At 41.3% G+C, this 23,655-nt stretch overlaps 1 protein-coding gene across 3 annotated transcripts in view; it reads left to right on the forward strand.

Moving 5' to 3' along the window:
• Nucleotides 1-23,655, forward strand: part of LOC122667513 (protein transport protein Sec24-like At4g32640) — a 107,513-nt gene that overhangs the window by 25,853 nt on the left and 58,005 nt on the right. For all 3 annotated transcript variants that reach the window (XM_043863792.1, XM_043863794.1, XM_043863793.1), the window contains 3 exons: nucleotides 8,889-8,966; nucleotides 9,090-9,182; nucleotides 20,544-20,598. In XM_043863792.1, the coding sequence (XP_043719727.1) occupies nucleotides 8,889-8,966; nucleotides 9,090-9,182; nucleotides 20,544-20,598 (226 nt within the window). The remainder of the gene's footprint in view (nucleotides 1-8,888; nucleotides 8,967-9,089; nucleotides 9,183-20,543; nucleotides 20,599-23,655) is intronic.

Here is a 23,655-nt window from a genome sequence, read left to right on the forward strand (position 1 = left end):
TCTTGAAAACTATGATGCAGAGATAAAAAACAAAGTGGATTTGGAGATTTCCAAGGAACAAGATTCCATAGTTATCAAGGCGTCGCCTAAGCGTCCAGGCTCCTTGGTCGCCTAGGCGGGCACCTTGTTGGTGTTACCTTAATTATAGATCCTCTCAAACACCATGGTCGCCTTGCCGCCTTGATAACTATGCAAGATTCTTTATGTGATGAAGTTATCACTTCCATCTCTGGCATGCAGTTTCACGGTTGGGAATTTGGGATACAAAGAAAGCAGAAAGGGTCACATTGAGGGCTTCCTGAAAGTGTGATGGTGGAGCAATTTCTTGGACCAGGCTAAACCTGTTGGGGGACCCATATGAAGACGAACCGGGTCCAAGTGGGTTTTTAGGTTCAGTAGGACATTTAGTAATTATTTTATTTGGAAAACATATGTAATCTTTTATTTTGGGGTAGCTATTAGACATGTAAGGAAGTTTCCAATTTTAGTTTTATTTATTTTCTATCTTTATTATTCTAAGTTTTAGGAAGTAATTAGGGTTTTTTTTTGGGCATTATAAATAGAAGTGTAACCAATGATTGAAGCAGATTTGAGAATTGAATTAGAGTTGAAGGAACTCAGCAGATTGAGTTGTTTATGGTACCGGTTGGTACATAGCAATGGTCGTGTGACCTCCTTCCTCTTCTTATTCTCCAGTGATTTTTTGCTTCTCTGTTTCTGGCAGTAGCAGAAGGCCCTCTTCTGGCCTTCATTATCTCTTCCCTCCTCTCTTTTCCTCTAATTCCTAGTTTACCCCTTTCACTAATACAGTGCATTTTATTCACTTGAATTCCATATAATTACAATACTGCCATTCCATTATAACTTTAAGTTATTTACCATTCTACCATTGCTGTTTTACAACTTCAAATATTTACTGTTTTGCCACTGGTTCTTATGAGTTCAGTTATCTAACACTTGGATGGGCCCATAAGCAATCCTAATCGGGTTATTGGAACCTCGCACCGCATCAAAGTGCATTAAAAGAGTATTGCCTTTGATGGTCCCATGAAAGAGATATGATGTGGGTGATGGGAACAATTAGGTTTTGGAAGATCTTTGGTGGGGGAAGACACCTATGAGAGGCTTGTTCCCTTGGCTGTACTCAATGGCAAACTTCTCCATTAGATTGGGAGTCAAATGTGGTTGTGGAGCTTGGGTTGCGGTCAAGGTTCAAGAACTCGGTGCCGACACTTGTTTCGACCAGCCAGAAACCAAGATTTCCCAGGTTTCGACCATCTGGGTCAAAACCTGGTACTTTCTCCAGGTCAACTCGAAACCTTGGTTTCGAGGCTCAGATGATGTTTTTTTTTTTTTTTGCCTTGTCTCTTGTTGTGCTGTCTATTTTTGACATATTGAATCCAATCCATGCATTAGTTTCACATGGAGAACACTCAAAATAATATTTGTGGTTCTGACCCAAGTTTGATAGTGTATATTGTTTGTGGACATGGTATTGAATAAGGTTTGATCGGAACATAACTCCTTCAATATAAATCAGATTTAAGCAATCTTTGTCCCAATCACAAAATTTGTTTAGGTGACTTATAAATTCTTTTTAATGTGACTATTTTGCCTTTTCTAAACCAAGGTTCAAGAACTCGATTTCGGTATAGGTTTCGCCCTAGCCAAAAACCGAGTTGGGGTAATTTTTTTTTTGGAACTCGATGGCTGGTTTCGGTGGGTTTTAGACCTAGTTTGGGGCTGAAACTTGGTACTCAGCCTATTTTAGGCCATTTAAACACAATGACACTATCAGATTTTGCAAAAAGAAAGTTCAAATAGGAGTTTCACTTCGGACCCTAGGTTGGTAGGCGACGACGTACTAATATGCCCTATTCTACACATAATTTAGTAATTGAATGCAATCAAATCATACAATTAATATAAAGCAACTTAAATAAACATTACAATGTAAAAGTTTATAATACATCAATCTTAACATATTACATCTATCATCCCATGCCATATTGCCGAATCAAGTATTCAACTCCATGTCGTGGCACAGGAGTCTTCCCATGTCATAGTGCTGTTGTAGTATTGCACATAGGTCGCCACACAACTCGTATAAGTGTTGTCATCAACATATTCCAAGTTCCCTATCCTAGGGTATATAAGAGGCGGTTACGATGAGATCGATCCACTGTTACTTTGACCAGGCTGTTGAAATACCATCGGCATGTATGGGTGTACCAAGATTTGAACAATTTTTTTTCAAAAAAAAAAGATTTGGGGAAAAAATGGTTTACCTTAAAAATATCTTCAAATGTGAGCTGATTTCTCACAAATCTTGCAAATTTGTAGATTTTGTAACTTCTTCCCTGTCTCCAGCAAGTTCTCCATCGAAACCACCAGCAAAAATGGCCAAATAACCAGCTCCACAACACACACACACACACACACACACACTTTTCTCTGCCAATACAGTCGAGTTCTGTCGAGATCTGGATGACTTAAAGGGTGATTTGGGTCGAAATCTCAGTCGAACCGAAATCTCGACCTGAGGTCTCGACTCGATCGAGATTTCGACCGAGTTGGGGTATTTCTGGGTTTCAACCTCCATCTCGTCTCGGCAAATCAAAAAAGCGAGTTTTTACCGAGATCTCGGCGAGTTCTTGTACCATGGTCTAAACAATCCTTAAAAAAGGTAAAGGAAAGGAGAATGTGATGGAATTTTTGAAGCTCTCCTTACCTCCACGGCCCACCACTAAAGGCAGTCCCTGCCGGAATCCTCTGCTATGTGGAGCTTAGAAGGCCCTATATCATGTTTCCAATGATTGAAAGCCCTGAAACAACATAGGTAGTATCCTTTGTCGATTTTCAGAAGGTTCCGTTGAGGACATGATGGTCTGGACTTCCAGCTAGGGGATGGACTTGGATTTCTTGAGCAGTCACAAAGAGGAGATGGTTGATCATGTGCAAGGTGGGATGGGAGGAGGAGGTGGAGAAGATCATAGTTTTCAAGGCGTTGCTTAGGTGACCGCCTTGGCATCCAAGGGCCTTGACAATTAGTGTCGCATAGCTCGCTTAGGCCAGCATTTTGGTTGCATTGCATCTAGGCCCCCTCCAACGCCTTGGTTTGCCTAGACACCGTGATAACTATGGAGAAGATTGACGATGAGGTTCTGGCTGTTGAAGGGGTGGATTCCAGTATTTTAATGCAAAGACAGGTTGGACTCAGGTGGTTTTTGTGGAAGAAGGCATGGCAGAATATTCGCTTGGAGAAAAGCAATCTGCCAACTCCACCAGTGCCTCTTTTTTGGCTGGTACTGCTGGTCCTACGCTCTAATGTAGGAGCGTTGACAACTAATATGAATTTAAACAGAATTGAATGGAGATTGGAGAAACAGTTCAAAGCAAGCGAGTTCAACCTTGGAGCCATATGATGTTTGCTGAGACTGTCTTATGCTCACTGATAGGGACTGACAGCTTGGCATTCATCAGCAATACCACCAAGGGAATACAATTTTCACTTTTTTTTAAGTGTATAGTGCGAGGGGGAGTTCCCCCTTTTCCTTGTTGTATCGTTACTAGTCTTATTAGCTAGTTGTGTTTGGTTAGAGAGTTGGTCTAGTAGAGTCATGTTAGTGTTATGTCTTTCCTTGTCTTTGGGTCTTTATGTAGTTAACTCCTTATTGGACTCGAACTTTAATGACAATATAAATCTTTAGCCTAGGCCACAATAGGATTATTCTGAATCCTACCGTGGCTCTGGGGGTTCTCTTCTCTCCATTGAGGTTGTCCTCTCTTTCTCTCTCTTGGTTCTCTTCTTCTAGAAAAATAAAAAAAACCAAGGTTTCTTAGTTTTTTATGAAGACTGATCGTGCCCTTTGTTACTGTTGTTCCTGCCCCTGTCTTCTTATATTCTGCTATTGATGCCTCTTTCCCTGATCTTGGCGTTACTCTGGGCCTAGGCTGGAATTCCATCGATTCATCACCATTGACCTTATAATTACCTTTTTCTCTCCCTTTCACGTTTATCCATAGATGATAACTATTCCTTTCCCTGCTGTTTACCTTGCAACTTCACCAAATTTTCTGCAACTAGCGATAACAACAGCCCTTTGGTGAGTTTGATCGATCTCCCTCATAATGCATCCTTTCGGTCCGTTATTTTGGGTGTGAGTCATCCTCCTATGGGCGACTCTAGCTCCCCAAGTCTCAGCTCCTAAGCCTTCATCTTGAGATTGAACCCAAGTTTCAGACCTGAACTTATAACTACCACCCTATCTGATTCAGGGATTTTTTTTGTTCAACCTTACCCTGCTGATTCACATGTTTGTTGCTTGCATTCAAGAGGGCTGTAGATTAGGAATCCTCCCCTGAAATTCAGTTTGAATTGACCTTGTATGAGAGAGTACTGTTGTTCGAACCCATCCTACCTACTGTTGGTTTCTGTGTCTCTGTTGCATCAATAGGTAGAAGACGACACCCATCCCTCCTCTCATTGTCGTTTTAATCACCTTTCTTTCTTTTTTTTTTTTTTTTTTTTTAACTGCAAGTACCCAATATATTAATTCTTATTCAACCATTTCCCTAACTTTTGTTGCTTCTAAGTCTGTCCCCAATACTTAAATCCTAATTTCTACTTGTGTCCTCTCCTATTGAGTTACCCAATAATTCTGCCATTACATTTGTTCTCTGGGCTACCAACTATTTATGTGCATGTGTTTTATATTAAGATCCAGCTGTCGGATTACAACCCATTTTTGCAGTCATATTTGTTTGACTGATCACTACCCTTGGTCAAAAGATCTGCCATATTGGACCAATTTTTCATGGGTTTCTTGGTAACCTGCTGATTTGGTGGGCATGCTATATATATTGCAAACCAGCCGTTGGATCAACTCATTATTTTTGAGGATTATTGTTATTGTTTGCAAGGAGCATTTGACTAAACCTTGGGGGAGATTGGTTATTATCATCTGATATTTGAGGATTATTATTTTTTTTGGTGAATGAAAAATATATTACCGAAACCCCAAAAGGGGAGGAGAGTTGGGGGTGGGGGGGGAGCTATACAAAGACTCCATCCCGACAAGCCCTGAAGGGGTGGACTAGGAGACTGAAAAAGAGAATCTTTTAAGCCCTAGGAACCAACAATTATGCCTGTTCCTGGAGGAGTCTAAGTGAGAACCATGGTGAAGTAAATGAAGCTTGGAGCTGACATCGAAGAAGATGGCTTTCTAAATCATGTCGAAAGAGTGGGAATTGGATGTCCATCTTCGAAGATTCCTCTCCATCCAAATGTGCAAGATGATGGCCCCAAACACCAGCTTACCGGCAGAGTCACAGATAGAGTTGCCTGAACAGGTCATTTCCAACCAAAGCCACTCTTGGGCGAAGGGTAAAGGTCTCCTACAACGAGGGCAGATGAAGTTTAAAGCTTTTTTCCAAATAGTGCAGGTGAAAGGGCAAGAGAAGAAGAGGTGGTTGACCTCCTCAATACCATCCCAGCAAAGGATACAAGAAGGGGAGACAGGGATGTGGCGGTGAAGGAGAAAGGCTTGGATGCGGAGGCAGTTGTTTAGGGATCTCCAAACATTGAAGCTGTGGCGGGGGACGTGACCTTTGAACCAAACAAGTTTGTTGCATGGGATAGTAGGGGCATGAGTCCTAACAAAGTCCCAAGCAGTTCTAGAACTAAAGAGACTATTAAGGGAGGGGGTCTAGATGATCTTGTCCAAGTGGGAGGTAGAGGGGGGGGGGGGGAAGAGGGGAGAGAGGCCCAGACCTGGGTGAGACAATGGGGAAAGGGGGAGGAGGGGGACCACGAGCCATAAGAGATTATAGAGGAGAGTGGGGGTATGTTTAGGGATGCCAGAGGAGTAGACTGATTGGGCTCCTAAAGAATTAAAGAGTACACCTAAAGGTTGCCAGGGGTCAAGCCAGAGGGAAGTGGAGGTTCCATCGGCGATCACGGTGGAGGTAGCTCTAAGAGCTAAGGGCCAAAAGAGGAGGATTTTGCGCCAGACCCAAGAGGTGTTTGCGGGATGAGTGACAGTCTAAATGGAGTCTTTTTTGAGGAGGTAAGAGTAGACCCAATTGACCCAGATGAAGTCATGTTTGGAGGAGATTCTCCAAATTAAATTGAGGATGCCCGCAGTGTTGAAATCACGGATCCTGCGAAAGCCTAGACCTCCTTCAGAATTAGGGAGATAGATGGAAGCCCAGCTAACCGGGTGGATGAATTTGAAGCATTCTTTACCTTTCTATAGGAAGACGCAGAAGAGAGATTCCATTGCTTTAATTGTGATTTGGGGAGCCCATAGATGCCATACCAGTAATATAGGAGGATTGGAGGACAGATCTAATCAACTCAACCCTGCCAGCTGAAGATTATTATTATTATCTGCTCCAGTCATCAACTGAAGATTATTATTATTTGCTTGTTCATGTCTTCTGCTCATGTTTCCAGCAACAACTTTATCTTATAATGATGGGTACTTGTGGTTTTCAGCAACAAAATATTATTTGTGGTTCCGAGCAACCTTATGCTGTTTTAGTGGTCTGCAATAACCTATATTGCACTTTTATCAGTGGTTTGCAGAGGCCTAGCTGCACTTTTACCTGTGGTTTGCAGCAACCTATGCTACTCTTATATTATTGTTCATAGTGACATATGCTGCTATTTTATATTTCTTATTTGTGAAGAATTATTAGTTGCCTTCCTTGAGAAGGGCTTATGATGTTGTTGCTGCTATGATATTTTTTATTGCGGCACTTATTTTGTTTTGCTGTTAATATCTATTCTTGTTGTTACAAGCTAGGGCCTTTTGATATATACTCCTGCTTGAGGGGGAGTGTTATGTGTATAGTGTGAGGGGGAGTTCCTCCCTTTTCTTGTTATATCGTTACTACTCTTATTAGCTAGTAATGTTTGGTTAGAGTTGGTCTAGTAGAGTCATGTTTGTGTTATGCCTTTCTTTGTCTTTGGGTCTTTATGTAATTAACTCTTTATTGGACTCTACCTTCAATGACAATATAAATCTTTAGCCTAGGCCATGACGGGATTATTCTGATTCCTACCGTGGCTCTAGGGGTTCTCTTCTTTCCATCGATATTATCGTCTCTCTCTCTTTCCTTCTTCATATATTCTGATTGATTTGATTTTGTTACGATTTTCTTGTCCAATAGTATCCAAAATAAATTATAAATAGTCATGGGAATGTCAGCTAGGGAAAGGAAGGAGGGTGTTTTAGTGAATTTGTATTTTCTTTTAATTTTTTCTACTGCCATTCCTCTTTATGTGCCCTTCCATTTGGAACTTGAGGGAACCCCCTTCATAGTGTCACAAATGTTAGGGATACTGGGTATAATTTGCTTCAAATTACTTTAAGCTATGTTTCTTTAGTGACATAATTTAGCCAATATTTTTCAGCAGATTTCAGATAAAAACATCAGCAAAGGAGTTTGGTTTTTGCCTAAGGAGTATGCCTTCCTCAGGTACCCATGGTTGATTTTTTTGTTAATTTCAAAGACCACCTTTGACCGAAGACCTAAGACCTAAGGAGGGCATCCTCTCTAGTCCTTGTTCTTTTTCTACGTTGGGTTTAAACAGTTGCAGTTTTGTATTGTTACTGACTGTCTATGAAGAACATCAAGAAAACTAGTCACTCATGTTTCACAATTTTCTTTAATTACAGTGTAGTGTTTTTATCTTTAGAGCACTATTTCTCTGCAAAGGAGAGGGGGGGGGGGGAGGGGAAAGGAAAACGACCTAGCCTGGTTGAATGCAATTAGAGGCTGAGGCCATCACTTTTGTTTCTAAATATTTGTTTGTAAGGCACTCAATTGTTCTTGTTGGACCATCTTTACTTATCATTGCCTTAGTCATGCTACATCGTTTGAAGAGTTTAAGGAAGTAGGGAAGAAAAACTCGAAGTTACCGAAATGCGAATAATAATGACCATGAGCTTGTATGTTTATAGAAATGTACTGAGCATGGATATGAGGCTGAATTCAATTTTTCCTTCATTTGTTCAAAGAAGGCCTTTTGATGTGGGATTGAAACCAAGGCATTGACACAATAATCACTTTTTCCCTCTATACGACTCTATGGAAGTGTGGCTGGTACAGTTAAATGTATTGGAAAATTATTTTACGATGGCTAGCCAATCGACCTCAGTCATATAGTATGATTCTCTTAAATGTTCTGGAACCCAGCCATGCCTTCTACCTGTTTGAGCGATTAAGTCATGAACGATACTTCAACTGAATGTGATTACTCAATTCACTCAAAACCAAATTTGACTAATGCAGTCAAGACAATGTAATTTTCTAGAAGAGACAAGTGATTTTGGTGATTGAGTCACTGGGTCAACTTAGCGATCTAGGATGTGCCTCAGAACAATGGTTCCCTTGTTAAACAAGTGGGGTGGGGTAGTATGGCATCTGAATGATTTCTGGCATACTATTACTTTCTTTGAATATGAATTGAGAACTAAAACACTGATAAAGTTAAAATTTCAGTTGAGCTTCCCCCTTGTTTTTGAGTGAAACCATGCTAAAAAAGTTTTTGATAAAAAAAATTGGGAGAAAGAATGCTGCCAGGCTGCATAGTGTACGCTAGCAGCTCCCTGTGTCTCTCTCTCTCCTCCCCCCTATGAAATGACATATTTGCCTCTGCCATGGGAGGAGAGAGATAGACACAGGAGGCGCTAGCATATGTTACACAGCCGGACCACGTTCTTTCTCCCAATTTGTTTTATCCTATTGATTATTTGTTGTGTAAGGATATGGATTTTTTTATACATGAGATTGTGATTGTCCTCTAATCCTTAAGGAAATACTTGAACTTAAAGGGGGAAAAGTTGGATTTCTTAATGTTTCATTGTTTGCATTCGTAGCCTTTGATGCTCATCGTTCCTGATGTCCAAGATGTTTACACTCCCCTCCAAACTGACGTCATTGTTCAATTGTCTGAGGTCAGCATTTTAAGCTCTTGATGTATATGTTAATTTATTTCTTGAAAAAATGTTTTTTAAGCAGCATCTTCTTTTAAACCTAATGATTTGGAGTAAATCTAAAATTTTGTTCCGAGGATTTAGTGCCGTCAACATCTGGAGCAATTGCTGGAGAACATTCCAACCATGTTTCTGAGTAACAAAGTTGCTGATTCAGCATTTGGTGCAGCAATCAAGGTAACAGTCTTGTTGACTCTTCTTTCAGATCTTTCTGAAGCCTTACAGTTCCTTCCTTTTTCATTCATGAAACTTTTGCTTCGTCAAAAGACTTTTTTTTTTTTTTTTTTTTAAAATTTAGCATGATGCAGCAAGTCCATTTTTGGTGTCAAAATTGGTGTACCCCAGTTTTAGTTGGATGCCTGCTGACATAACCATCTTCTGAACAAGTTTGACTTTGTTTAAGCCTGCATAGTGTGTTCGTTTTTGTGCTGGATTGATTTAGTGGTAGTGATTTAGCTGTGGGACACTGGCTGTCAGTTGATTGCGAAACACTTTTAGGCATAGTTCGAGATTTTGACCTAGGTTGAAACTGAAATATATCGGATTTCGATCAAAATTTGACCGAAATCTGGTATATTTCGGTTGAAAATTTCAATTGGTCATTTTGGTGGTCAAATGGTCATATTTTGGCCTGAAATTTCAGGGAAACCCTAATTAATTATCTTTAAATCTATTTGAACCTTTTGATTATAAGAAAAAACCCAAATGGTAGTTTGGCTTCGGTCCCTAGGTTGCTAATGTATGCCGTATCGTGCTGAACACTTTCTCTAATATAGCCTATTCTACACAAATTTTTTTTTTTTGGGTGAATGAAGAATTCATAACCAAAGGAGAGGAAAACAAACAAAAAAAAAAAAAAAAACAAAGAACAAGGCCCTGCCTTTACAGAGGGAAGATGCTAAGGCCTGAGACAAGAAGGGGAAGACCCCAAGTACAATCAGCCTATTTCTAGGGGTGTCGGCACACCGGGAGGGGGCCACACCTAGCTTGGCTTTTACAGTTTTACATCAAAGATGATGGAATCCCGAATCTGCTAAAATGATTTAGACTTGGAGGTCCATCTGCGAAGGTTGCGCTCCAACCAAATATGATAAATAATTGCACCAAAAGCAAGCCTACCCACCGCATCACAACAAGAGTTACCTCCAAAGGACATATCCCCCACCCAAATTCACTCTCTATCAAAAGGCAATATCCTTCTTTGATTGGACCAGCACTTGGATAGGATGCCTTTCCAAACAAAGGAAGAGAATGGGCAGTTAAATAATGTGGTCAACATCTTCAGAGCCATTCCAACGGAGGCAGCAACTCGGGGTGATGGAAATATGGCGCTCAATGAGGAAGGACTGCGTAGGGAGGCAGCAAGAGAAGACTCTCCAGACGGTAAAGTTGTGACGGGGAATATATGTCTTGAACCAAACCAAATTGCGCCAAGCTTTGATGGAACCACGAGCCCTAATAAGATCCCAAGCAGACTTGGAACTAAACAGACCCAAAGGAGAGGCTGACCATAAAACAATATCTCCACTCTCAGGAGCCTTCTAGGATACTTGGGAAGTCATCCCAACTGGCAGACAAGGGGTGGAGGGGGTCCCCTCATCGAAGTGGATAATGTTCGAAACCATATCCAACCTGCTGAAATCGGAATTATAGATAACTCTGTCTCCCACCGAGTGGAGAAAGACCAAGGTTTAAAGTATTGGTATTGGCCTATTGGGTATCGTATTGGAAGAGTGATTTTAAGAGATGTATTGTATTGTATCAGAGAGACAAACGATACAAAAAGACATGTATGGAAATGGTCAAGAAACTTATGGAAATGCTTAGGATATATACAAAAGACAGTTTTAAATAATATGTAATTATATCATGTATAAAAAGAAAAAGAAGTATGAGGAGACAAGAACATTCAATTGAGTATGTAAAAAGGATGAGGTTTCTCAAATGTACTAATGCCAAAAATTTTTAGGTATCGTATCAGCATGGTATCGTATTGGTGCCTTAAAATTAAGATATGTATCGGTCAGTATTGGAGGATATGGAAGGATACTTAAAACCTTTTGAGAAAGACCCCAAGCGGATGCCAATGGTCCAACCAGAACCTCGAAGAGGTGCCATTATCAATTTGGGAAGTAATAACCCCAAGCACGAGAGGCCTAAGTTTCAAAATCTTTCTCCAAACCCAAGAGGCATCAAAAGGAGGAGAGATGGCCCAAATGGAGTTCTTGAGGAGGAGGCGACTATAGACCCGATCAACCCAAATGCTCTTTCTCTTAGCTGCAAGCTTCCAGATTAGCTTAAGAATACCTGCTTTGTTGACATCTTTGATTCTTCTTAGGCCAAGGTCCCCTTCATCCCCCGAATGCTCTTTCTCTTAGCTGCAAGCTTCCAGATTAGCTTAAGAATACCTGCTTTGTTGACATCTTTGATTCTTCTTAGGCCAAGGTCCCCTTAATCCCTGGGAAGGCAAACAGAGGACCAATTGATTGGGCAAAGGAATCTGGGGGATTCACACCCCTTGCAAAGAAAGGCTCTCATAAGGGACTCCATATTTGAGATGATAGACTGAGGAAGGCCAAAGATGCCAAACTAGCAGATATTGGATGACTGAAGCACAGATCTGATTAGTCCAGCCGGCATAGGACATGAGCTTGCCCTTCCAAAGCTGGAGCTTCTTACGCATGAGATCCAGGATAGGGGAGCAATGGTGAGTGGTCAACCTGGAAGGAAGGTCTTCTGAGCTTTCTTTTTCTTCAAAGAATGGACAGATCAAGGAAGGCATGGAGAGTAAGATTCCACACTCTCACCCGCACCATCAACTGTATCATCTGTATAAAAAGGCACAACACTAAACGAGTCCAAGGCATTTGCATGAGGAGATCCCGAACCACAGCTCTAAATCCGACGCATATGGATCAAAGGGAGACCCAAATACTTGACTGGAAGACTACCCAAGGAAAACCCTGACTTCTCTAGCAGGCAAGACTTGACATCTTCATGAACCCCGGTAAGGACAAGAGGGATTTAGAGAGGTTAATACAAAGACCTGACATACTTGCAAAATTGCTTAAGCAGGATAAAATGGACTCAACAGATGGGATATCAAATTTGGAGAAGATCATGAAGTCAACAACAAAGGCAAGATGGGAGATCTTAAGAGCCTTGCATTTGGACATGGGGGAGATAAGGTGCTGATCCATACTAGACTGGAGATTTTTGGATAAAACTTCAAGGCCAAAGTGAAGAGGTATGGGGAAACGGGACAACCCTAGTTGATACCAACAGTGGAAGCAAAGAAACCAGCGGGGCTACCATAATAAGAACTGAAAAATGAGGAGAGAAATGCAGTGGAAGACCTAATTGACAAAGGTAGGGGAAAGACCATTTTATGCAGGACATTGACAATGAAATCCCAGGAGAAGGAATCAATGCTTTATAGAGGTCAATTTTCATAAGAGCAGCAAGGGGTGGGATTTCCGATCAAAGCCTTTTAACAAGCTCATTGTAGAGGAGGATCTGGTCAAAGATGCTTCTACCATAAATGAAAGCAAATTGGTTGGGACTAACAAGGGAATCAACCATCAACTTGAGTCAGTTAGCAAAGACTTTGGCAATGGATTTTTATAGTAGGTTGTAGAGGGAAATAGGCTGAAAGTCAGATAAACAGGAGGCACCTTCTTTATGGGGGATGAGTGAGAGGAAGGATTGGTTGATCCCTGTAAGCTGGTTGGGGTTCAAGAAGAAATTCCAAATAGCCATGACAAGGTCCGGTTTGATGATTTCCCAACAAGAGGAGAAAAAGCCTATACTAAAGCCATTTAGCTAGAAGCTCAGTTTGCTTTTTGAGAGAGGACAGCCGAGAGGATTTCCTCTTCCGAGGGGATCGAATGGATAGAAGTAAACATAGAGAAAGGGATAGAATTAATGAGGCCATAAGTGATAATAGAGGGGGGAGAAGGAGAGGATTGAAAATATTGGAGAAGAAGCTAATTGCTTCAGATTTGATTCCATCAATAGAAGAAGTGGAGGAATCATAACTGAGCAAGAGTTTGGAAATGGAGTTAAATTGGTTCTAGCCTTCAAAGACCTGTGGAAATAGGCCGTGTTAGAGTCTCCAAGATTCAACAACTTAATTCTAGATTTTTGGTGGAAGGAGCTCTCCTGTTGGGCAGTTAGGCCAGAAGGGAGAGGAGCTTCAAAGAAGCAGATTCCTCATCAGAAGCCAACGAAGGGTTGTGAATATAATATTGGAGACGGGATTGGATATTTGAAAGCTTGGCACGACAATCAGGAACAAGGGAGGAGATATTCCCAAAAAAGAGGAGTTTCAAACTTTAAGAGCACTCTTAACATTTTGGAGCTTTTTGGAGAAGGCAAGAGGAGGGGGGGGGGGAAAGAAGGAGCTTGCACTGGTTTGTTCCATGCCTCACGGACACAATGGAGAGGAAGTTTTGATGCCAACCCGAGAGGGTAAGCAAGCCAAGATCAAATCTAGAAGAGAATAAGGGTAGGTATGAAATAGATAGCTAAGTCGTAGAGCTGGAGTCCCACCAGTCTATCAGCCGTAGGAGTCCCACCTAGGCTCTCTATAGGAGTCTCACCTAAGCCCACTTGAGTCACACAAGTAAAATACTCAGATAGTATGCTGTAAAATTCGATGGCTGGTTTTGATAGTAGACAAGATTTGCATTCTATAGAGGTGAAAAACTTTGAGTACATCAAAATAATATTGAAGAGACCCTTATAACTCCAAAGTCCTTTTGGAATTCCCCATACATAGAGAACAATTCCTAGACAGAGAAACTTCCCCAAGACCTAGAAAGTTGTTCCCAAGACATAGGAACTACAATCAAGATATAATAACTACTAAGGTAGGAAAACTAAAAGACTAATTAATACTACCTAGGAAAGTAAAACCCACTACATCAATTAATATAAGAATGAAAAAAAGCTACTACTAAGCATAATCCCGTATGCCTTCCTTGTACCACATTTTAGGCTCATTAAAGTGGCCCATTACAAAGAAAACACATAGAATCCAAGGCCCAGTGCATACAAAACCCCACCCAAGGCTTATTTCCAATAAAATAAGCCCATTATGTGACTTATCTGCATCAATTCTCCCCTGCTTGAAAAAAACTCGACCTCAAGTTTTATAGAGACAAGGAATAATCTTCATGTGATGAATCTCCAGCTGCAACCCATAATAAAATTCTTGCATGTCACAAACATAAGGGAATGAAGTATGCGAGACGTGGTCCTTTCTCCTCGGAGAACTTTGGTGGAATCACGAACTCTATATGCGTGACATCTGGATCAATCTCAGTGGTGAAGGGTATTTCCAAAGAGTCCTCTAGAACTTTTGTGTCAACCTCCAACTCAGCTTTGTTGTCGATTTCCTGAATCCCGACCTCATCGTCCACTGTTTTAACCTCTTCAGTGTAGGCCTCTATAGTAGAATCTTCAAACACCTTCTCTTCCTTGTCATTGCCAAGTGCTGGATTTTCTTCCTTGGCCTCAGGCTCCGCTTCGTGGACTAATGTTGTTTCATCTTCCTTTGTCTATTCAGTCGAATGCATTTCTTCCTTGTTCTCAGGTCTCTTTTCTTTGATTGGCATTCTATCAACTTCCTTTGGCAATGTAACTTTGAGTTCAGCCTTCATCGGAGCATTGGTGGTGTTATCTACCAATATTCTTTCACTGGCAAACTGAACTTCACATATGGCCACTGGAAATTCTCTTCAGATTTAAATGTTTTGAGGTGGTAATCTTGTCGAGGAGGATACCTTCTTTGAATACGCTCCGGTAGGTACTAGTTCGTCAACTTGTGCTTCATCTCTTCCGAAGTACTAGGCTCGCATCTTCGAACTTTGAGCTTGTGTTCAATGTATCTGCACCAATTTAGAGCTTCACCGGCCAGAAGTGAGTACGCTAGTTGAAGCTTTTGTGCCTCTTATAAGCCACATCACTCAAAATAATCCACCATAGGATTTAACCAAGGAGTCAGTATGAATCCCTTTGTCCAGCAAAGTAAGGAACTTCAGGCTTCACCTTCGGAGATGCATAAGATGGGGGTCCATCATAATGCCGGCTATAACCAAGCTAGAGGGTTGACGTTGCTCAATGGCCAACACTTGTTTAGTCAAGACCTTTAATGAATCAGCAATCTGTTGTATTGTTTAGTCAAGACCTTTAATGAATCAGCAATCTGTTGTAATATAACAGAATTATTCTTACTCCTAGCCATGGGTCTGATACCAATTTGATGCCAACCCGAGAGGGTAAGCAAGCCAAGATTGAATTTGGAAGAGAATAGGGGTAGGTATGAAAATAGATAGCTAAGTCATAGAGCTGGAGTCCCACCAGTCTACCAGCCGTAGGAGTCCCACGTAGGTCCGCTGTAGGAGTCTCACCTAAGCCCACTTGAGTCACACAAGTAAAATACTCGGATAGTATGCTGTAAAACTCAATGTCTGGTGTTGAGAGCAGCCAAGATTTACATTATATAGAGGTGAAAAACCTTGAGTACATCAAAATAACATTAAAGAGACACTTAGAATTGCAAAACCCTTTTGGAATTCCCCATACAGAAAATAAGCTACTACTAAGCCTAATCCCGTATGCCTTGTACCCACATTTTGGGCCCATTACAAAGAAAACACGTGGAATCAAAGGCCCAGTGCTTACATAACCCGGCCCAAGGTTTATTTCCAATAACCCATTATGTGACTTATTTGCATCAAGTTAGGGTGAGAGGACGGAGGACCACATGTCAAAGAACTTGAACGGTTTGGGGCCAAAGGAAATATAAGGCTGGATGAAGACAGTGATAGGGAAATGGTTGGAAATACCAGGGGCGTCAAAAGAGGCATGGGAGGAGGGGAAGGACTAAGGAGGTAAGCCAGGTATCATTGACCAAAATTTCTGTGTCCACCACTATGTTTATTATGCAGGTGAACTTGTGACTAGTCCATCTCAAATCATCCATTGCAATATCTTCAGTGCATTCATTTAGAGCATCGACAGAGGGGACATCTAACCGGCTGACTCCTGTTTTTCATGAGCAAACCATACCACATTGAAGTCACCACCTATGGCCCAAGGAAGAGAGTCAACATGGATGGAAATATTGCAGATGTCTGCCTATAGGGTGGATCTCTCAGATGCACAATTTGCAGCATAAATGGAGGTGAAAAGGAAAAGAAAATTCCTAGCAGGATCAGTAGCCTTGAGATGCATGAACTGAGAGGTGGAAGACAGAACTGAAATATGGATTAATGTAGGGTCCCATAGGCACCATATGCAACTATTGGGGTGGTGAAGGTTCTTCGAACAGAAAGCTAACATGGGGCAATTAAGGCAACAATACAAAGGGCATTGGGCTCTTTTATTATGGTTTCAATTAGTCAAGCGGAAGCTAAATTTTGGGATTTAATGTAGAAATGGACTTTTGCCTGTTTGGTTGGAGAAATTGAGGCCCCTAGTATTTCAAACAATGCACTTATTCATTTGGAGGAGGCTTGCAACAAAGACCCCTCAAGGTAGGGGTTAGGAGATGCCTGGATGTAGGATTTTCCATGCCAATGCCGGTAGTATTCCTGGGGGGAGGGAGAGGAGGTGGAGGCTGGTTGTTGACCCCGAAGGGGAGGGCTCGGTAGTAACTAGACCGAGTAGGAGGGGACAGGATGATGTTATAAGTAAAAGGGAGACTGCCCGGGGTTGTGGTGGGTGAAGGAGGGTAGAATGGGTTAGTAGTCGCATGGGCCAACCCAAGGTCCAGGTCCAAAGGACGGGGAGTAGAAGTAGGGGGGATGGGTTGGGCTGGAGGGAGCTAGAAGAGGCGATGGAAGGCGCAAAAGTATTGGGGCGAGGATGGGGTGTTGAGGAATGGGCTCAGATAGGGGTTCAAAGGGACTAGTCCAGGAGAGGGGTTGATCAATGGACTTGGGGGAGGATGAGGCCCATGTGAGAGATTTAAAAGGTAAACTGCTGGGGGGCCTTGCACGAGGATTGGGCCTCACACGAAGGTTCTGTAGAGGCTCAGTTAGAAGGGAAGAAGGGCAGAGGTTACCTCGACAATGGATTCGAGGTAAGGATAAAGAGAAGTGTAGGAGAGGGATGGAGAAGTTAGGAGGACCTCAGAGGGGGAGACAAACCTGATTGGATGAATCTATAGCATATCAGATGAGCAAGCCAAAGGAAAAAGACTGTTTGAGATGTGAGCAATGGAAGAAGTGGAAGACTGGTCGACTAAGGTCATAAAGATGTCACCAATGTCAGTGGTAGAGTCCAAGCATGCGGAATAGATGGGGTCATCAGGCAAAGGAGTGGGATGGACCAGCTGAAGAGAGGAATGTCCAACAGGAGGCCTAGGTGCTGCTTTCTCGCGAATACTTGAAGGTTTTCCTATTCCGGCTGTGCCTCTGTCCCCTGCTGAAGGAGTGATCAATATTCCCAGGGTTTGGGATGGAGAGGGGGAGTCGGCAGAAGAGGGGGTAGAGGGAGGTGATGTGCTGTAGAGGGTTTGCAAGATGGGAACCAGAGATGGAAGGGATGACGATGGTGGTTAGGGACTTAGAAGGGGTATAATGCAATTCTGGAGGGCATGTGGTTGGGACAATGGATGGAGTAGCTAGTATCTTGGAGCCTGACGTGCGAGGAAGGCAGGGCGTTGTGGCATGACTGAAGACCTTGCAGGAGTTCCGTATAGAAGGAAGCCAATCATAGCCCACAACTTGGTTGAAGGAAAAGCCTGCGTCATCTTTGATTGTAATGAGCCTGGTAGGGGATCCGAAGCGGGGATTTCTATACAGATCCTTGCATAAGCCCGGCGGTCAATTTTCTTGGTTCTTCCATCGGAATATAGGGGCTTGGTTACCACTGATCCCATGATGCTAGGCCTTCTTCACACAAGAATTGTAGAGAGCCCTGGAAGAGTGATCCAGAGAGGGATAGAGTTGAGGTTGATGCAGTGAACCTTGCATATGGCGGTCACATTGGCAGGGGAGAATGGGTTTTACGGCCCATGTACCAAGGGCCACCTTCAAGGGCATGAAGCTTGTCTTCATCGGAGGAGAATTTGAAGATGAAGTAGTAGTTATCTAGCAGGTAAGCTTCCATCAACCCAACTAATTTCCATTGCTTTGTGAGGATAGTTTAACAATGTTGAAGGGCAGACGATTGCCTATGTAATGGCACACCAAGGAGTTATGCCAATTCAAGGCTTTAGAAACTAGAAGTTCTAAGGGGCAGAGGGCGATCTTAGAAGCTCCAAAAATGACCCGGGGGGTGGGGAAACATAATGTAGGGAGAGACCTTCCCCCCAAGGAGTAAGGGTGATGTAGATCGGAATATGAAGAAAAAGAGGCCAAAACAGTATTTGCGTGAACAGTGTCACAGCCCCTTATTTTGCTTTTGTGAGAATATTGTTAGAAGATTGGTGGGGCCCAAGACCAGATCATGTGAAGACTTTTTAGAAGGGTCAATTTTGTCTATGCATGGGGAATTAGGAGTTTAGTTTAGTTTCTACTTTTGGAATTATTCTCTTAGATATTATGTGGTTGTCTATTAAGTAACCTTAGTTTAGTTTCTATTTACGGATTTAGAAAGTAGGCTTAAGTTTCTATTTTTAGTTTGTTTTCTTTTTCTTGTAAGTTTCCAATTTTTAAGGCAAGCATAGCTGCCCATAAATATGTAATGCCCTTAGAACCCCCCCCCCCCCAATCTACGATTTAATGAAGTTGATTATTATTGCTTTGAGCAAGTTTTCTCTTGTCCATGCATGTGACATGAAGGGCTGGAAGGCCTGGCTGAGAGAGTCAAAACCGTAGGGCTGAGGGAGCCGAATTTCCCTATCCCTCTTCTTTTTTCTTCTGTCCTTTTCTCCTTTCTCAATCAATCTCCCCTGTTGCTGCTGCTGTGAGACTCCAATTTGTTACTGCTATTACATTCTTTGAAGACTTAAATCAGCCATTTATCATTCCAAGGATTGCTGCTGATCATCACCAGAGAAGGATCGAGACACCCCTGCAGAACCAGTTCCTGACTTGTTTCTCCAGCAAACTTCAAGCCTCAATTTCTCTGCAACCTGAACTCAGTTTCAGCAGAGGTTTGGAGGGTTGTGTGATGGCTACACTCGATTGCTGATTTGGAGTCCAAACTCCCACTGGTTTGCAAGATCTCAACAAACCTTCTAATTTCAAATCTGTCCCATATCTCAGCAACCCTTGATCAGAGTTGATTAAGATTTGGAGGGCTTTCACTGCTGCCTGGGCCTTCACTCGATTCCAGTTTGAGCACCAACTGCTGGTTGGTTTGGTCTGTAGCACTTACTTTCTATTTTGGAGGCCTACCTTCTAATTTCAAGTCCAACTCATAACTCACTATTCAGCCAGCAGAATTGGTTGTAATTTGAAGCACAGGACCTGATCAACCTCACCTCCACTCGACCTAAGTTTGATGAAGTTCTATTGGCTGGTTTGCTTAGAATGGCTTACTTTCAAATTTCAGCCTCCTTTCTATTTTCTGTTGTGGGTATATTTGGGGCTAAATTAACCCTAATTTAGTCTTACATTAAAGGGTCTGGCCAAAGAGGGAACTCCAAGACATGCTATACGAGGAGGGGATAGTGGATGGAGCGGACAGAGGGAGTGGATGAGGGGGGGGGGGGGGAGGTGGTGGGGGAGGATGGTGATGGCACCACTCCAGAATTATTAGTCATGACAGTCAGAAACAAGGTAAGGGACACTCACGGGAAGGGTGGGCACTCATTCATAATGCAGTTACTGTTTTCATTGCACCCAAAATCATCTACCCATAATTTAGTACTAGAACAAACTGAATTCAATTAAATTGTTTAAAATATGCATTAAGAATGAAAAAACATAAATTTTGAAAACATTTCATAATTATCAATAACATTATATGGTATGTATGGTTGGGGGGCCGAGAATGATAAGATACTGTCCACAAAGGATGACCCACTACGTGGCTGACCCTCATACTCGGTGGGTAATTAAGAAGGTTATACCTCCAAAATGGAATCTTGAACAAATCTTGCTCAAATCCGGCAAATCGTCGATGTAAATGCATCATAGTAGGCACTATCCACCTTTTTCCACAAGAAATATAGGTTGATTGGGCAAAAAATATGAGATTTCGGGTTTTCTGGATTCCCCCCCCCCCCCCATCTTCTCGGTGAAACTCACGAAACCACCGCATTTTGAAATTTATATTGCAGCTTGGTAACATTTTGCTGAAATGATACTGACCTACTGAAACAATACCGAAATAGCCGAAACGATATTCAACCAAAAAAAAAAAAATAGCCAAAATGATACTGAAATTTCTGCCGAAATGCCGAAATTTCAGTTGAAACATTGCATGTCTACTGATTTGACATGCATTTCATTTCATTCTTCACGAAACCGAAATTTTGCCAATTTCGACTGAAATCTTGAACCTTGCTTTTAGGTTTTCCATTTGTGCATGGATCTGTAGTATACTTGCCAATCCAGCTTTTCGTCCTTTGTATTTCAGGCTGCTTTCCTGGCAATGAAGACAACTGGAGGGAAACTTCTTGTATTTCAGTCAGGCAAGCATTATTCTTATTCTTTGATGCATCATTATAAAACTGCAAATTGTTGTTTACTTGCTGAAAATGAGAAAAAAAAAGCAATCATACCACTTCTTTTGTAATCTACAGAATTTAGAGCATAGAGGATTGGATGGGTAATTCTCTTCTGCGTCATGTGCCTATAACAGTCTGATGTTACCATTGTATGTTAAATCAGTTGGAGCAAACAAGGCAACACAGATAGGAAATAGTTTGAATGTAAAACTGGAAAATGGAGATAACTATTTTACCATGATTTCTGATACTCATACAAAATATTTTTGTTATTTTCTTCCTGTACTTAGAAAGCCAATGCTCTCTGAACAATTACCTTCTCAAAGGTTTCCTTAGGCTAAATGGTTGTCCTCGACTTTGATGAGTTCTACTTCCATTGTTGTAGTAGGATGCCAGAGACTTCTTAACACCATAAACTGCAGTTACAATTCATTTATGAATTACGATAATATGATTTATGATTGTAAAGATACGATAGGCTTGTGGACATGGTGCACATGATCTTGAACCACGATGAATGATCAGAAAATTTTCTTTTCTCTGTTACTGTTCCAATACCCCCTTTAGGGGATGGAGTTTGAGCTTCATCTCAGTTTGACAGAGATAACTCCCTCTTTTTTTCCCCGACCACTGTTTTGTTTTTATTCATATGGTTTTATTGCTCCTGTCATGCTATGTATCAACTTTCTGGTGGAACCTTCAAGTGTTTAATCATGTGAACTTGGATACGAATGGAAAAGATGGGACGGTGTACTGGTGATTTATTGGAATTTTTAGAGTATGCTCTGTATTCCATTAATTTGCTTGGGATCTGTGACAATATCAGAATAAGAAACCATCAATCAAGAGAAAAAGAAGAAGAGAAGGGAGGCTGCTAAAGGGTCTAACTACCGATAGCAGCCTTCCCCTTTCTAATTATATTTATCGAAACAGAGTACAATGATAGCTCTCCTATAGAGACTTCAAACTGAGTTTTTATTTCATAGTAACCATTCTTAAAGGCAGTAATAAAATCAGACCATTCTTTCCAAGTTGACTGGGAGTAATTATCCATAAATGTAACAAAGCAATAAAAACCAAATCTGTTCCAGACACGACATGATCCCCAAATATCAGAATGAGCTAAATAAAATAAATATGGACTTCTAGACATACTCTTAGCGGGAAAAGACGATCTTTGATGTTTTCCCAATTTATAGGCTCCACACTCAAGACGGGTAATGAAGTTGCAATTGGGAACCATGAGCTTAGCTTGGACAAGGATAGATTATAGATTGCCCAAACGATGATGCCACTGAAGAGGAGGTGAACCACCAGTAGTTGTAGACCTGTAGCAGCCTCAGTAGAAGCTCCCGTGTCGTCCAGATAGTATAAGCCAGCTTGCTCAACCCTGCCACCAATCATCCTCCTTGTCTGAAGGTCCTGAGAAACACGGTAAGCAGGGTAAAAAGTAACATAACAGTTAAGTTCCTTAGGCACTGTTTGGTAACGATCTTGTTCTGAGAACACTGCTCTTTGGCAGAATCATCTTTTTCTGTTTATGTGCTGGAAGCCTGGAACAAACTCATTTAATGGCGTTTGGTAAACCTGTTCCAGAACAGAAAAAGAACATCAATGGTGTTTGGTAATCCTGTTTCGGAACAGTTTCATAAAACCATTGACAATATTTACATAAATGTCATTAACCTCCATATGTAACACAAATAAGTCCAGATTGGCTGAAAGGATCTATTTAACCTCAAAATTAAATTACATGACTTAAATTCCATTACAATATCCATATTCCTGAAATACTCATGGAATTTCTTGTATCCTATAATATCTAGCCAGCTCATTTGCAATTCGTTTTCGAATATTATTCATTTCTCTTGTCCGATCTTGCTGGCTACTAGTTGATGTAGACCCCTTATGATCTTGATGAGGGGGGTTTAATAAATCAAGATCTAGAGGTGCGTCTTCATGCCCAAATTCATGGAAATCTTCATCTGCAATAAATCAGGATCTAGAGGTGAGTCTTCATGCTCAAAACTTCATGAATAAAGATAATTGCCACACTCAGCTTTCATAATTAGAAGTGATTCTGATCTTCAAACTCAGCATGAACTAATTGGAAAGAAGAAACTTCAAGCATCAGTTCTAACAGAAAGAGCAATTTTGTCAATAAGAATAATACATAATTATTATTATCAACATTGGTTTCAGTACTCCAATGCACCAACCTACGCCAACTTTCCTCTTGGTAATCATTAATCGACCTTTGTCCTTTTTGTATCTGGTTAAAACCAATATGAGATTAACTAGTAATATTTGAATTAGGTCGCCTGGGAATAACATGAAGGGTTCTTCTCAGAACGTGATGTTTGCCACACTGTCCAATAAGTACCAGTAGCCACCGAAACTGAAAAGATACATAACTGAAGCTCTATTAAGTTAGAGGTGTACCAAAAGAAAGAAGGCTTCCTTTCTATGGACATACAAATGAAAAAAAAAAAAAAACTGAGCCTCAGAGAATCCAAAGTGAAACTGCAATAAATTTCGTTTTTCAGAACTTCAACATCAGTTGGTGGATAAAGGAGTTCAACGCATGATACTACATAAACCAAACCTCCAAGCTCAAAAGTTGTGGTTGAAAATGGCTTAGGTTTTGCATATGTGAAGGGCATATGGACCTCTGCGGACATTGGAAAGTGTGTAAGCAGAAAACTGAAGCAGAATTTTCAAACCCAAACTAGCAAAAGATGCAATCAACCTGATTAAAAATGCTCTCCCCAGTATTTAGAAAAATTAAAATCCAAATTTTTGTTACATCAAAGCATACTGAAGTTAAGCACAATAAAGGAAACCCAGTGCAGAGAGGCTGCTATTTTTAACTACTATAGAGGAACATTTTGAGATAAACTGATTGGTGGATAATCTCCAGGATGGATATTTCAACCCTATAATAGAAAATCCGGTCTTTCCTCTATAATAGGAGCGCTACACCTGAAAGGATTTGTGAAGCAATGAAGGTCCGAATAATTT

Source organism: Telopea speciosissima, chromosome 7 (assembly GCF_018873765.1).
Source record: "Telopea speciosissima isolate NSW1024214 ecotype Mountain lineage chromosome 7, Tspe_v1, whole genome shotgun sequence".
NCBI lineage: Eukaryota > Viridiplantae > Streptophyta > Magnoliopsida > Proteales > Proteaceae > Telopea > Telopea speciosissima.